Source organism: Acanthisitta chloris, unplaced genomic scaffold (assembly GCF_000695815.1).
Source record: "Acanthisitta chloris isolate BGI_N310 unplaced genomic scaffold, ASM69581v1 scaffold7810, whole genome shotgun sequence".
NCBI classification, from domain to species: Eukaryota; Metazoa; Chordata; class Aves; order Passeriformes; family Acanthisittidae; genus Acanthisitta; species Acanthisitta chloris.
Window position 1 is genome coordinate 31,693 of NW_008651015.1, and position 15,560 is coordinate 47,252.

At 41.0% G+C, this 15,560-nt stretch overlaps 1 protein-coding gene across 1 annotated transcript in view; it reads right to left on the bottom strand.

Annotated features, from left to right (window-relative positions):
- Nucleotides 1-13,369, bottom strand: part of RNF38 (ring finger protein 38) — a 28,734-nt gene extending 15,365 nt beyond the window's left edge. The window contains exons 1-3 of the mRNA XM_009071271.1: nucleotides 13,179-13,369; nucleotides 8,045-8,258; nucleotides 3,059-3,226 (exon numbers count right to left, since the gene is read on the bottom strand). Of these exons, the coding sequence (XP_009069519.1) occupies nucleotides 3,059-3,226; nucleotides 8,045-8,258; nucleotides 13,179-13,285 (489 nt within the window). The 5' untranslated portion in view covers nucleotides 13,286-13,369. The remainder of the gene's footprint in view (nucleotides 1-3,058; nucleotides 3,227-8,044; nucleotides 8,259-13,178) is intronic.
- Nucleotides 13,370-15,560: the final 2,191 nt, after the last annotated feature.

A 15,560-nucleotide genomic window follows, 5' to 3' on the forward strand; every position in this document is an offset into this window, starting at 1 on the left:
TAGAATGGCTTGGGTTGAAGGAGATGTTAAAATCATCTACTTTCAACACCCTAATGGCAGGGGGATGCCATGACAGTGATTCTACCCAGTAAATCAGGTTGCTTAGGGCCCCATCCAGCCTGGCCTTGAACACTTCAAGGGATGGGACACCCACAACTTCTCTGGGCAATCTGTTCCAGTGCCTCACCCCCTCATAGTAAAGATTTTTTCCCCCCTAGTATCTAATCTAAACCTACTCTTTCAGTTTAAATCCATTCCCTCTTGTACTGTCACCACATGCCCTTGTAAAAACTTTCTTGTAGACTCCCTTCAGGAACCAAACGAGGCAATCAGGTCACCCTGAAGTCTTCTCCAGGCTGAACAATCCCAAGTCTCTCAGCCGCTCCTTGTAGGAGAGGTTCTTCATCAAATCATCTTGGTGGCCTCCTCTGGACCTGCTCCACAGGTTGACATCCTGTGCTGGGGACTCCAGGGCTGGAAGTGGTGTTCCACCTGAGATCCCACCAGAGAGCAGAAGGGCAGAATCCCCTCCCTTAACCTGCTAGCCATGCTGCTTTTGATATAGCCCAGGACATGGCTGGTTTTCTGTGCTACAAGTGCACAATGCTGGCTCATGTCCAGCCTCTCATCCACCAGCACTCCTAAGTCCTCAGCAGTGCTGCTTTCGATCAGTTCATCCCCCAGTCTGGATTGATACTGGGGCTTGTCCTGACCCAAGTGCAGCAACTTGCACTTGGCTCTGTTAAACCACATGAAATACTCATGAGCCCACTTCTCCCGTTTGCCCAGGTCCCTCTGGATGGCATTCTGTCCTTTGAAGAACTTTTAAAAAATTGATTAAAGTGTTTAATAAGTGACATTCATTTGTTTTATAGTTGCAGTAAATGAGACAAATATTTTGAAAATAAAAAAATGATACTAGGAAGTTCACAGATGAAGCTGACGAGTGAGCTGACATGCTAGAGGGCATGGACCACCTTTCGAATGTATGTTTATAGGCCAGAGAAATTGGCTGACAGGAACTATATGAAGTTCAGCACAGGCAAATGTGAAGTCTGGCACTGGGAGAGACTAATTCCATGGAGCATCACACTTTGAGACTGACTGGCTGCAGTCAGATTTGCAGGAAAAAAAAAAGCTGGGTTCTGCCGGACATAACAAATAGGAATACACCATACCCACAGTGTACTCCTGCAGTCAAAAAGGCCTATGGTATGCTGGGTTGCAGTGCTAAAAATGGAATTAGTGAACCTGGTGAAGTGATTCTGCCCCTCCACTCAGAACATGTGACGCTAATCTCAAGTCCCATGTTCAGTCCAAACAAGGACCACAACAATATGGTGACCAGGAGCTTGGAGCACACTGCATAAAAGAAGAGGCAGCAGAACTAGATTTATTTTGCTTTAAAGAAAGAAAACTAAGCAAAGACCTTACAACTGTCTGCAACTACTTCATGACAGTGAACAGCAACTACTCAAGACCTCCTCAAAGGGCAAAGTGAAAGGACAAGAACCAATGGGACTAAGATGCAATAAAGACAATTAGATATATAGAAGAAATTCTTCACTAGGACAGTCAAACATTGGAGCAGAGGTTTACAGGTGTTGTAAAATATCCAAAGTTGGAAACTAGCACCACTTTTAGCAGATGACCACCAGATGACCTCCAGAACCTCCTCCTAACCTTAAGTTACTCCTCAGTTTTGTGATCCAATAGAAGAAATCATAAAGCCTGCCTAGTTATGTTACAGAAATTCAACCTTAATTTTCTACGTTCACTTGTACAGGGTTCATTCTCTCAACACACTTGATTAACTGTTGTACATTCAGTCCAAACAATCTAGTCAGAGCTTTACTCCTGTATATATTTAGAGAACAGCTACGCTGCTGAATTACAAAATATTTTATGAATTGCACAGATTATACACCTATTCAAACCAGAGGGACAAATTATTAGTATCTGCTGTCTGAATTTCCCTAAGCCCAAACAGTCTCAGCTTTTACTCTATTGTTTCTTAGGACATGTAGCTTTCTTGCCTTGCTGAATTTACTATGGAAGTATTGCTCCAGTCTTTGGGTATCCAGTCTGAGATGGCTTTTTCCACTAAATATAAACAGAAGGTTGCCTTTCATGCTGCCTTAGGGATACACACTAATTTAGGTAACACATTTTCTTCAATTTGAAGGGTAAAGCAAACTATTTCCCACAAATATTCCAGACTAGCCAGCACTGCAGACCTTGTTGCCCCTCACAAGGATAAACAGCATCTGGACAAGATGAATGCAAATTACTCTCACTCTTCAATGACCATCAAGGCTTTTGCTTCAGAATATGCAATATGAAAAGCTAAGTTACTAGACCAACATTATAAATGTCTACTGGACACTGTATATAATATTTTTGTATAAAATTACAGATTTATACTAGAAAAAAAGGAAGGGAAACAGGCTCAGAATGCTATGACATAGCAAGCAGTATCTCTGAGCTGATACATATAAGTTTGAAAAAACAGCTCAAATTCTTTCAAATTCAGAGCTGGCAAACTGGCTAGTCAGGGTACTTGATTTTACTCCCAGCAAGGCACAGAGAGACATCCTTACTGAAAAGTATTTTGCTTTAATTTAATGAGAGCATTTTCAGACAAAAGAAGCCTTTCTCAGCTTTTAGTGATCTTTCAGAATCTTACTACTTCTCAGAAAAAAACTGACACTGGAGTATCAGATCTTTTTGCATGTAACCAATCCCTGAACAAGGTCTCCACTAAGTAAGTTTGTTTCCTAGGCAAGCTGCCTAACAAAAGCTTCTAAAATCTTCCTCTTACTACCTGAAAGTAGCTAAAATAGTTGCTGCTAAGAAGCTGTTCATACACCAGCATTAGGTTTGAATTAAAAATCATCAGGACTCTGCTACAAATAGTCATACTCTATGCCACTGCAATTTAGCACAAGAAAGGAAAAAAGGTTATTTCCAACCCAATTAAAGCCGAAGAGACACTGAAGCTCCAAGGTGCCATTCCTACAACTAAGACTGAAGCTGGTGTGATTAGAGGCCCACTTACTGGGGGAGGCACACTGCAAACTGGAAGGTGCTGTCCACTGAAAACCACTTGGCACCCTGGGACCTGCTGCACGCTGCAGGCTGGAATGTGCTGGCCTGTGCAAAGTGGTATCCCATGTGGAGCCACCGTTGTCACTGTGTATGACACTGGAACTGGGCCCTGATGGATCTGCAGCAAAAGGGAAAGAAAAAAAAGAATTTAATAACTTACCGCAAGCAGTGTACAGCACAATGAGTAACATAAGCAGCTTTCACCTACGTATCAGAAAAAACATATACACAATGAAAGTGTAAAGGGAGGCGCATGGTTTTAAATTCTGTTCATGAAAATAGCCTTATTAATTGAATATTATTTATTGATCAGAAGTTTCTGGGCAGGACTAAGAGGGATCTTCCAGCTTAAAATGTTAAGACTTCAAAGGCACCTTAGAGTCACTCAGAAGCACTTCAGATTCATCCTGTGCACCCTGCCCTCCCCACCCTTTCCCCAGGTTAATTCTTATGAAATAAGAAGGCAGTAACTCCCACATGAAAGTTAATCTACCAAGCAGCTGAAGAATTTTTTTCAACTCTGAACAAGAGTCTGATTCAATATTAATTCAGAGACTTGTATCTTTAAACATCAACACAATTTGGTGTACTTCCTTTCTTCAAAAGAGACCAATCTCTTGATTCACTCTCAGGCCAACATTTAAGATTTATCTCCTAACCTAAATGTAACAGAACAGCTAACTGGAAAGCTGAAAGAGAGAAGTTAACATGACAATGATGCAGCAAACCCTAAATATACAGATTTACATCAGAAAACAGACATACGTAATCCAATTTTCTAGCTAGTGATGTTCCCTAGAATTTAACCACCAAACTAAGATCCATAGGTATTCTACATCTACAAACCACAGATTGTTTTCTGGGTAATTTTTGTTTTATTGTTGGTTTGTGGGGTTTTTTCAACATTAAAAACAATGCTCCCAAAAAATTGGAAAGGCTCAAATGTCAGGAAGCACGATTAAAAGCCATTATTTCAAAGCTCCCTCTTCCTGCATGATCTGCTAAAATGGAACCTGCTTGTTAAAAATGGAACAAGAACAGCGCATTAGGAAGGTGAGAATGAGTAAAGAGACTTAAACCACCGAACTGGTAGTGTACAGCTAAATACAGTGACCAAAACAGAGCATGGATCGCTAAAGAGAGCTTAAAATCTCAACCTGTAAATCACTAATTACAGATACGAGACTCAGGAGAGCCACTGACTTAGACTCAGTTCTGGCTTAGTTACAAAAGCTGGGCATGCAGTGCAATGCTGGGTGTGATCCTGAAACATTTATTGCTCCTAACAATAATAAGGAGTTCTCCAAATGGTTATGCCCCTGAAATGGAAAGTACCACCACAGAAAACCTCAGCTAGTGTGCAAATACTGACATCTGATCATAGATGGTGCTTAGAAGTCTAGAGGCAGTGAGATGGAACAACTGTTTAGCCAGGCTTTTCATGATGCTTGCAGTATAAAGCAAGAGCATGATCTGAATCTGAGATGCTGCAGCAGCAGAATTGTTCAAAACGTAAGTTTATAAGACGGCTAGACTAGCATTGGCTTCTTTCCTTGCACATGGTCCCAAATAACAATTCTTCCCTGCTAAGAACTACTCTGCACACAGTGGTATATGACACACCAGCAAACTGCAGCTGCACTGAACAAACCCCAGTCTTTAATCAGGGATGTTGCAGTTGCATTCTCTGCATATGCAGTTTGAGATAATAGAATCACAGAATCATCAAGGTTGGAGGAGACCTCTGAGATCAAGTCCAACCATCAGCCTGTCACTCTGCTGTAACCTCTAAAGCATATCTTCCAGCATCAGATCCAGACGCCTCTTAAACACTTCCAGGCATGGTGACTCCACCACCTCCTTGGACAATCTATTCCAAATTCCACCCTATCTATTCCACCATAACAGTGAAAACAATTTTCCCAACATCTGATCTGAACCTCCCCTGTCTCAGCTTATGACCATTCCCTCCAGTCCTCTCACTGCAGGCATGGCAGCAGAGACCATCCCACACCTCTCTACAACTCCCTTTCAAGTAGCTGTAGACAACAATGAGGTCAGCCTTGAGCCTCCGCTTCTCAAGGCTAAACAATCTCCTTTAGCCATTCCTCACACAACATGTGTTCTAGACCTTTTATGAGCCTTGTTGCCCTTCACTGGACTCACTCCAGTGCCTCAATGTCCTTTTCAAATCGAGGAGCCCAAAACTGAACACAGTACTCGAGGTACAGCTTCACCAATGCTGAGTGCAGGGGGATGACCACTTCCCTGCTGGTAAATGACTAAGTGGTTTAATGAGTTCTTTTGACAGTTCCCTCATTACCCTGGAGTGGACCTCACCAGGGCCCATGGACTTCTGAGTGTCCAACTGGCACAGCAAGTCGTGAACCATCTCCTGGATTAGAGAGGCCTCACTCATCTCCACATCAACTTCCAGCTCTTGGAGATGGGTATCCTGAGGACAAGTGGTCTTGACATTAAAGACACCACCTTCTGCATTCATCAACTCCTGGCCACCCTCCTCGATCCTTCTTTTACTCCCAATGTATTTACAGAAACCTTTTTATTGTCCTTGAATTTAGTGGCCAGATCAAGTTCTAGCTGGGCTTGGTACTCTCCTAATCTTCTTCCTACATGACCTCTTGGCATCCTTATACACTTCCCAACTTGCCTGACCCTCCTTCCAGAGATCATACATTCTCTTTTTTATCCCCCCTGCAAGCTCCAGCCTAAGTTCTCTGTTTAATCAGGCTGGTTTTCTGCCTGCCAGAAGTCCAAGGTGGAAGTTCTGCTACTGATCCTCATTACATCACCCACTATTGCAAACTGTACCATCTTGCATTCGCTATGTACAAGACATCCACCAACTGCCATATCCCCCAGAAGTCCCTTTTTGCTTTCAAACACCAAGTCTAGCAGGTCACCTCCTCTGGTCAGCTCATTAACCTGTTGAGTGGGGAAGTTGTCTTCCATGCACTCCAGGAACTTCCTAGACTGATTTTTCTCTGCTGTGTTTTATTTCCAGCAGACATCTGGCAACTTGAAGTCACCCGTAAGTACGAGGGTGGGGGACTGTGAGATTTCTGCAAGCTGTTCGCAGAAATTGTCATCTGACTCTTTGCCCTAGTTGGGTGGTCCATAGTGGACTCCACTGTGATGTCTGCCCTGTTGGGCTTCCCTGATCTTAACCCAATAAGCTCTTGACTTTGTTTTTTTCACTAGTGTGAATTTGAATACAGTCAAGGCACTCTAACATATGTTGTTACTCCACCACCCCTCTTGCTATGCCAGTCTCTGGTACAGAGCTTACAGCCATCTATTACAGCATTCCAGTCATGAGAATCATCCCATCACTAGTGACCTATAGCTTCCAGCTCTGCCTGCTGGCTGCCCCTACTGCATGCATTCATGTGTGCACTTCAGCCCCCATCACAGGCATGCCACTCTCAGGCTCATCTTCAGTGGGCCTGCTCTTAATCCCCCTCCCACTTCAACCTAGTTTAAAGATCTCTAAATTCTCTGCTAAATCCTAGGCCATAATGCTTTGGGTTGGGTCTGGTCTACATATTAGGCTCTCCCTGTAAATCCCCTGTAACAATCTTTTCTCCTTTTTGGAGCTAGTTGTAGTTTGCCTGATTGGTTGTTTTGGTTTAGGCAGCATCCAGGAGGATCCTTCACCAGGACCATTGTTATCTCAGCCATCTACTTCCAGCACCTTCAACATGGATATCTGAATAACCAGATCTATTTTCCCACTTCTTAACCATGTAGCAACTAGTGTATTTGTGCTCCAGCCTGTTAACCTAAACAACAACAAAGGTTACCTCAATAGAATCACAGAATCATTTAGGCTAGAAGAGACCCTTAAGATCATCAAGTCCACCCCTAAACCACGTCCATAAATGCCACATCTATGTGTCTTTTAAATACCTCCAGCAACAGTGACTCCACCACTTCCCCATGCAGCCTGTTCCAATGTTTGAGAACCCTTTCAGTGATGAACTTTTTCCTAATACCGAACCTAAACCACCCCTGAAGCAACTTGGTGCAATTTACTCGTGTCTCTTGTTACCGGGGAGACCAATCATCACCTTGCTACAACTCTCCTTTCAGGTCCTTGTAAAGATTGGTAATGTCCCACTAGAGCCTCCTTTTCTCCAAGCCAAATGCCCATAGCTCCTTCAGCTGCTCCTCACAGGACTTGTGCTACAACCCCTTTACCAGCTCCACTGCTCTTCTTCGGACATGCTCCAACACCTGAAAGTCGTTATTTAAATGGGGGGCCCAACAGGTCCTCAGTTACAGAATTCTATGCAAGTTGTTGTCACAGAGAAGAACTGTTTACTTTATGGACCAACCACTTTCTTTTCATGTCATTTAAGGAGCACTTGAGTAGGCTTGGATGGCTAATTGGGTTATGCAGCAATACTATCATGAGTTCTGCTGTCACACAGGCAATCATTATAGGCATTGTGAATTCCACTTCTAAGTGATATTTTAATTATTTAATGACTCCTAACCTGAGGAGAGGTATTTAATGTGAAACAGAATACATTATTAATTATCATATCACACCTTTAGCACATAAAATTAACTACAAGAGCAAAATAACTGCATTTCAAAGGTTTGACACACACCTACAGGACAAAACCTACATAAATACCTGTGCTGACAAACTGGTAAATGCCAATCTTTGTATTAGAAGTGTGAACTTTCCTTTTATTTTTCATTTCTTCACTGCCTACTGCAGTGCTTCATATACATAATACTTAACAGAAAAAAACCCAGCTCTGTAAGAATGCAAATAGAATTTAGTGCTTTGTAACTTGCATTGCCCATTAATTTGGGGAGGAGAGGCAACTTGAAGATTTTGGAGAAAAAAACACCCCAAAACCAAACCCTACATCTTCAACAGCCTTTTGTTTAGAAATTTTACCTGATCATGAATGTCAACCATCACTGCATTCTGCTGTGGTGGGTGAGCAGCTGGGCGCAACATACGAGGAGATACATTCGGAGGGCGAAAGGCTCGCGGCTCTTCTATTGCTTGCTGCTGTCCATAGGAGAGATGGTGATAGTTTTCATCCTGGCTAACAGAATTATGTCTAGACAAACAATCTCTCCGTGTTCTCTGACGTCGAACAGGAGGGCTGGAAATGCATTAAAAAAATTAGAGATTATATAACTGACAAATCCTCCTTAATAACTAAAACCACGAGAGAATCAAATAAAGATATTTTTTTTTTTTACACAGGAAAATGTTACTAGAACGGGTTTATTAGACTGGAATAAAACTTCTTACTGACAGAACTGCTAAAAGCCTTACAGATGACACTTTTTTCAGTATGAAAATGCTTAATAGAGCATAACCTAATGCTGTTAAGGAAACCAAGAGAAGAATTCTTATGTAAATATTAACCTGTTAAAAATGGCACTTGGATTGCCATAAAAGTGCCAAAAAGTAAAGATAGTAAACTTATTGAGATTTCCATTAATTTATTCTATGTAAGTAAAAATCCTTCACTGATTGATCAGAGATATCCTCAGGGTCTTTGCCTCAACCATGCCACAAAATGGCTGACTGTCTAGTGATGGAAGACAAAGCAGAAGACTCCTCTGAAGAAACAAATGATTTTTTCAGCTCTCATATGTTCACTGCACAACTGAATGCCTTATAGAATTCTCTACAGAAGATCACAGAAAACTGTGATTGTGGTGCTTCTTTACCCCCCAAGTGGAAAAGTTGTGCAGATTGATTGAGACCAGAACATCCACTTCTGAGCAACTGATACACAGGTGTAGGATTTGATTGTGTGTTCTTATATAACTGTGTGTATGTTCTGAGCAGAGCTGCTACTACTTTGAGCAGAGACTTCTGTACATCAGAGACCAGTGGCCCAGGTTCATCACTCAGAACATGATGCGTACACAAGTAATAATCTCACTGTTAGAAGTACTCAACAAGTCACTTAGTATTTATTTGGAAGGGAAAAGAACTGAAAAGAATGAAACAGCCCAGCAATACTTCAATACATGCCTTCCAACCTACACAACACAAGTTACAGGTCCCAGAAACAACAGAAAATTAAAGCTACATAGGGTGAAATGATTTCACATTTATGAAACAGGCTGAAGGAACCAAACTGCACAGAAGAGACAAAAATGATTTGTGGCCATTACAACATGTCCTCTCCAACAGTGCATGGACGAAAACCTAAGATACCTCACTTTCACTATTTCCGTTGTTATTACAGAATAAAAAAATATCAAATCAACCTCAAACCTGTTGGAAAATCCCAGATATTTCTCAGGTTGAGTCCAACTTCTGTGCTGCATGAAGCAGCATATCCAGACACTACTGTGAGGATATGACACAATGTCCCAGGACACTATCTTTTCAGTGATTTTATGCCATTATTGCTTTTCTTAGAACTGATATCAATGCTAATTCATGACATCAGACAGAAAGCATAACACTAGATTGAAACAGCATTCTTGAAGAAAAAACCCCAAAGAAAAAAAAATGCACAGCTGCCTTTATGGATACAAACTACCACATCAGAACATAGAGCTGTGGTTTCTCCTAAGCACTGAGAATTTACAGTTGTACTAATATTAGTCTTAATTCCAGTTTTCTTTCCCAAAGTTTTAGATGCACTTTCCATCGCTATATTCCTAATATCACACAACTGCTCCACTCTTGTTAGATAAAACTGCCAAATGTAATTTAGAACCACAGGACTACTAATGCAAAAGATGTTCTGTTGTGTGGAGTACTAAGGTTGGTTTAAATTTGCTATTTCCTGCTATGAAACAGAAATGTTCTGAATACTTCAACATAAAAATGTCTATGAGAGGACTTCTCTTTGGAAAAGCTGCAGGAATGGAGGAAAGTCACAAAAGACAGCTCCAGAACTTTGGAAGAGCAATGTTCTATTTGCCACCAGTGCTTAAACAAAGCAGCCTCTTAGACAGGCAGCTTCTCAAAAGTCTAGCACTACCTCTGCCTTTGTGAAAAGGTGTGGCTTTACTTTTCTATGAACCCAGGATTATGAGGAAGCACAGCCAAACAAGGCTGGCAAAACTTTTGGAGCGTCTTTTCAAATGAATGAAATATTCTCTGGTAAAAAGCAACACTGGATTTTTTTCCTATGCGTAATTATAAAGAAACTATACTTTCATCCAGCAAAATGCAGGATACCTGGATACACAGCTTTATTCACTTCCTGAATTACTGGAAATTACTTCAGAAGAGTTGTCAAGATATGGGTCTAAACTACTACGAAACATCAATAATGACCTTAAAGTTTTAAAAAAATACCCACAAAACCCCCTCCATTTCTACATGCACAGTATAAGCATGGTAAATACCAGGCTAAAACAAAGAGACACGATGGAACTGGTGAAAAAATTGCAGGAATTCCTGCCCTCAGGTAAGAACAATCATCAAAAGATACCCGTAACTGCAGTTGGTATTTGCAGATCTTAGTATTCCTAACAAGGGTTATTTCTTTGCAGTAGCACACTCTTGAATCCTGTTAGTTCAGAATTAATTCAAGACAAGGAGGAAAGGAAACACAGAGGAAAGGTAAGACACAGCAATGGTACAGATCCCCCCATTTCACAATGGCTTGATAAAGATAAATTGGAATGTCCTTCTGTTTCATAAAGTGTTTCATCACACTTTTATATCCAGAGTTTATCTGTACTATATATAAGTAGCTAGACAAAAACCTTCTGAAAATTCACACCAGAACACTATCTTTATAAATGCAGTATTTATTTGCTTACAATGAATCAGAAAAAATCCAAAAAATTAGGCCACCTGTTGTGCTAGGCACACTACAAAAAAATCACTGATACCAAGAGGTAAGGCCTAAATAGTAACCCCGGAAATAAAAAAAAATCCAGGTAATAAAATAACCAACGTAAGACTGTCCTGACCAAGAGGAGTAAACTGATAAGACAAAAGTGTTAATGCTGATGATGCTGGGTCAGAGTGATGTCCACACTACACACCCTTCAGAGGTTTTGCCTGCACGCATCCCAGCCTGTTTCCTTGAGCTGAATGATCACTCACAACTGGAGTGCACCTTTCATCTTATCTGAATATGAAAATTTCATTAACTGAGCCCCCTCCGTGATGGACAGAGAGAACACAAAGCAAGGAAAACCGGAAATTCAATTCAAAACCTCACTTAAATCATTAATAACAGATGCACTTACAATGATGTTAAGGAATCAAGCTTTATCAATCTATGAGAGTTATTATTGGTTCTGGTATGAGTCCAGAACATTCAAAGTCTCAAAAAGGCTGTCAGACAGGAAACATGTATGTGTTGTTCTGCTTAACAAACTGCTCTGGGAAATGAAATTGAGTGCAATGCTATTCTGGAACTGACCTAGAGCTAACTGAAATGCAACAGCGCACCCAAGCTAAAAATGCCCTGACGCAAGTGCAGGGAAACAAAGTACTAACACGTTCAAACGTTTCTGATCAGAGCAAAAGCTGGTGTTACTACCCAAGAGCAGGCAAGCTAACCCCAGAAAGACTAATGCCCACAATGCTGCAGCGAGCCTAATAGCTCCTGTCAGATTGAAGATGGCTTTGCAATGAGGTGTCTCCCTGTTTGCGGCATGGCTTACTTGCAAAAGCCACAAGTCACTACCTTGATAACACCTGACTGCATCTGAATGTCAGACACTAGTCCCATGCACATTCACCTTTTACTCATTCCATTCTTCTCCTTCATCCCTCAGTATATCTGAACTGTCTAAGTTCTGCTATCTGGCATTCAGCTTATTAAACACCCTTGTTAACTCTGCAGGAGATTTTAATGAACACTGCAAAGAAAGCTGTGTAAGCTGGCTGGACACCAATAAAAAAATGGCCAAATGCAGCATATTCCAGCCATCTCGGTTCAAAACATTCTCAGGAAAAAACTGTGGACCTAATGGCCCTGGAAAGCATCCCTGCACCACATAGTATACAAGGGTCTAATACTGTCTTCACAACAACCCTCAAAGTTCAAACTCAACCTCTTTATTAAGTCTGACAAGCTGCATCCAGAGCTGTGTATTTTGCATGCAACTGACGGAAAGCTTCAAATTCATGGACTTGAAGCAAAGATATAAAACTGTCATAGTTTAAAATTTCTTGCTTAAAAACTATCCCTGGTTGATCATGGTTTACAAATTCGATTCGTGGAATTGGAAGAAAACTAGTTAAATACATAATAAACCTATTATTTTATGTTAGTGAAAAAGCACATGATTTTTTTTTGTATAAAACAAGACTATTTCTTAGAAGCAAACAGAGGGTCAGTGTGTTTTAACTTGCATAAGGTGACTCACTATTTTCCAGGCAGAATGTAAGGCAGTGAAAGCTTCTGATTTGGGTAATTTGTTTAATTAGGATAGTAAAGAAATCTGTGTTTTTATGCTTTCCCAGATGATGATCCACCCAGGCACCACTCCAACCTGGCCATCCCAATCTACTCTTCCATAACCATTACAGCTTCTTCCAAAATCTCTGCTTTGAAAAATTAATGAGCCACAAAGCTAAAACCAACAAGAAAATCCAACTCCTATTACATGTTAATTACCCACCTCCACAAACATTTGACATTATGCTAACCTCATCTCCCCAGCTATTACCCCTCATCTTTAACTAGGTTGGTTTTAAGTACAAAAATTCCACTCCAATGAAAATTATGGTACTACATCAGTAACTGTTAACACCTTTAAAAGCACTCCGAGGAGAAAGGTTGTTTCCTCACATTTTTCTACATGTTCATCGCTTCAATGGAGAGTGATAGAGAATCAGGCTCATAACTAAACATATTTTGAGCACTCCTTTCCTTGAGCTGACTATTCAACACATTACAAAATGAGGCACAAACCTGAATTTCTTCCAGTAACTTTGCAGTCACAACTACAATAGCGTACAGCTCAAAGGAAATGTTTACATGTTTACCATGTGTAATCTAGTCAGTGCCTGGAGAACACCTTCCTTGAGCTAAAATCAAAAAGAACAAGAACGTGTTTCCCAATCTACACAGGTTGCTTACCTTCTCCTGTTTCGTGCAGGTGTGCTGCATTGTTCCCCTGAGAAGTGGTTTTGGTTGGACCGAGCCAAAGGAGGTTGCCTATTTGAAGTCATCTCCCATGGTCGCATTGGTGGAGATGGGGCTGGTGATCCTGCTGTATAGTCAAAGACCGAATGGGAAAGGCGCTGTCGCTTGGGACTAGGACTGTCTTCGCTCTGCGCCAAGGCAAAGAAAACCAGAACAAAAAAAACCACCTCCAGATGAGTGAATTACAATCTACATTTGAGTATTGCTTTGTAGCTAGCATTAGGAGGGACTTGCTGAAGACTGCACCAGAACACTATGAAATTAAGCACCTGCAAGTAGTTGCCTATTTACTGTCCTTATAAACACAGATTTTTGATGGCTCCCCTAAACCCTGAAAGATTTACTACTAAATTATACTTTAGCAGAAATACATATAAAAATGCTAACATCCATGCAAAACCAAAACAGGCTACAGAAGCATGAAAAGATGTACAAGCACAGCCTTCCCTGTAAGCAGATGCCACAGAGAGTGTGTGCTCTGCACTGCATCCCTTTCCTGTCAGGTCTGTACTTACATAGCTAGTCAGACATTTGCTCCATACTGTAACCTATTTTAGTTCTGCTAGCTCAGCACAGAGATGCTTCATCCCCCTAGTACTACAAAATGTGTAATAATGATCATACACGTAACCCAAAAAAATCTAATCAACCATCTCTGGTTAAATCTGTGTATTTCATTAAAAGTTCACAGGGATACACAGTGCTTGAAGTTTTCAGTGCTAGCAACATGAAGGCTGTTCATCACCACGTGATGTTCTCCTGGCTGGTTCCAAACACAACTACCTTTACTTTTCACTGTGTGTCCATGCTACTGAATTATTAGATGGGGTTGTCATTCTTCCCCAGAGCTCCTGCTGACGCCTATGAGCCAACAGCAAATGCAATAAACACCCCTCCCCTTCACCCCACTGTTCTGTTAAAACTAACACATCACGCTGTTAACAACCAAAAATATAGAAAAACACATGTCACACTTCAGAACTCACCAACTGAACACACAAAAACTAAAACGACATGAACTACCATGCTGCAACCATTCTCAAGTCCAAACACGACAGACTTCTGACAGAACTCCTGGTGCAAGCCAAATTGTAGTGTGCTCTCCAGCACGTCCACTCACAGCACCACTTCCACTTCTGTACATGACAGCACCATTTCAAATACCTCTGCATTTAACTGCAGATAGCTGATGCAGAGAAAAATGAACTTGTCTGCATGGCTCCATGTTCTTGAACTGACCCCCATCAGAGTCTGGCAATCCATAGATTGCCAGAAGTCTTATTTCAGATATAGTTGCAGACTGGACTATTGATCTCTTCTAGTTCTTGTCTTTACAGGGGCCTATCATTTTCTAAATCCTACTAAGTTGCTTCTTGGTAGGTTTCCATTGACATACAGTTTGCACTCCAGTGTTCTTTCCAGTGCAAACACTTTTTAAGAAGTAAACATTTTGTCCAGGTATCTAAGAGGAAAAAGGCATTTTTCCTCTGTTTTGACTTGTGGCCAATTTTACCAAATTTTAGAGCTTTTCAGCCTCTTGCTTTCAAATACTCTAACACAAATCGCAGTTTCCCCCACTATATCTTACCTAAAGTAATCAGTTTCCTTACGGAACCAACCTAACCATCTGTTGTTGCTCAGCCTCCTGAACTCCTTAACCAACTGCACTTCAATTATTTTACAGAAAGAGAGGTCAAAAGACAGGTATGCACCTGAAGGTTCATGAAAGTAGATGCCCAGGTAAAGGGTGACTCTTCCAGAGAGCTGCCTGCCCTCAAAAGCTCAACACAAAAAACCCCACCCACAAGCTGGAAGAGATACCAAACAAGTACCTTGAGGGCAAAGCTTCTGTGGAAATACCTATTTTGTTAGATTTTTGGAGCACGTTGCCAAAGAACAAATAATAAGGAACTATGCTACAAGAGTCAGAGCAATGATGATTTATGGCCCAAATCGGCACTTTCTGAATGGGAGAATTTTTTACACTATGATGACTAAGTCTACTCAAAGAGAAACACAAGTAATAAAAATTCTGGTAAATTAGGTATGCTGGGATCTGGAGAGTGCAAAAGAAAACGACGAAGGAAGGAAAACTGGATTAAGTGACACTGGCAAAAAACAAAACCCTGAAATAATATTATGACCACTACTATCCCGATACATTCTATACATGTCTTTGGCTGGGGATCTCCCACTGCTACTGCCTTAATTTACATCTGGCACCTTTCCCAAGCATTAACACTAATATACCCTGCCCTGTAGAAAACAATCTACTTTGGAAAAAACCAGTTCTTTGATGATTATTTTCCTTTTGTA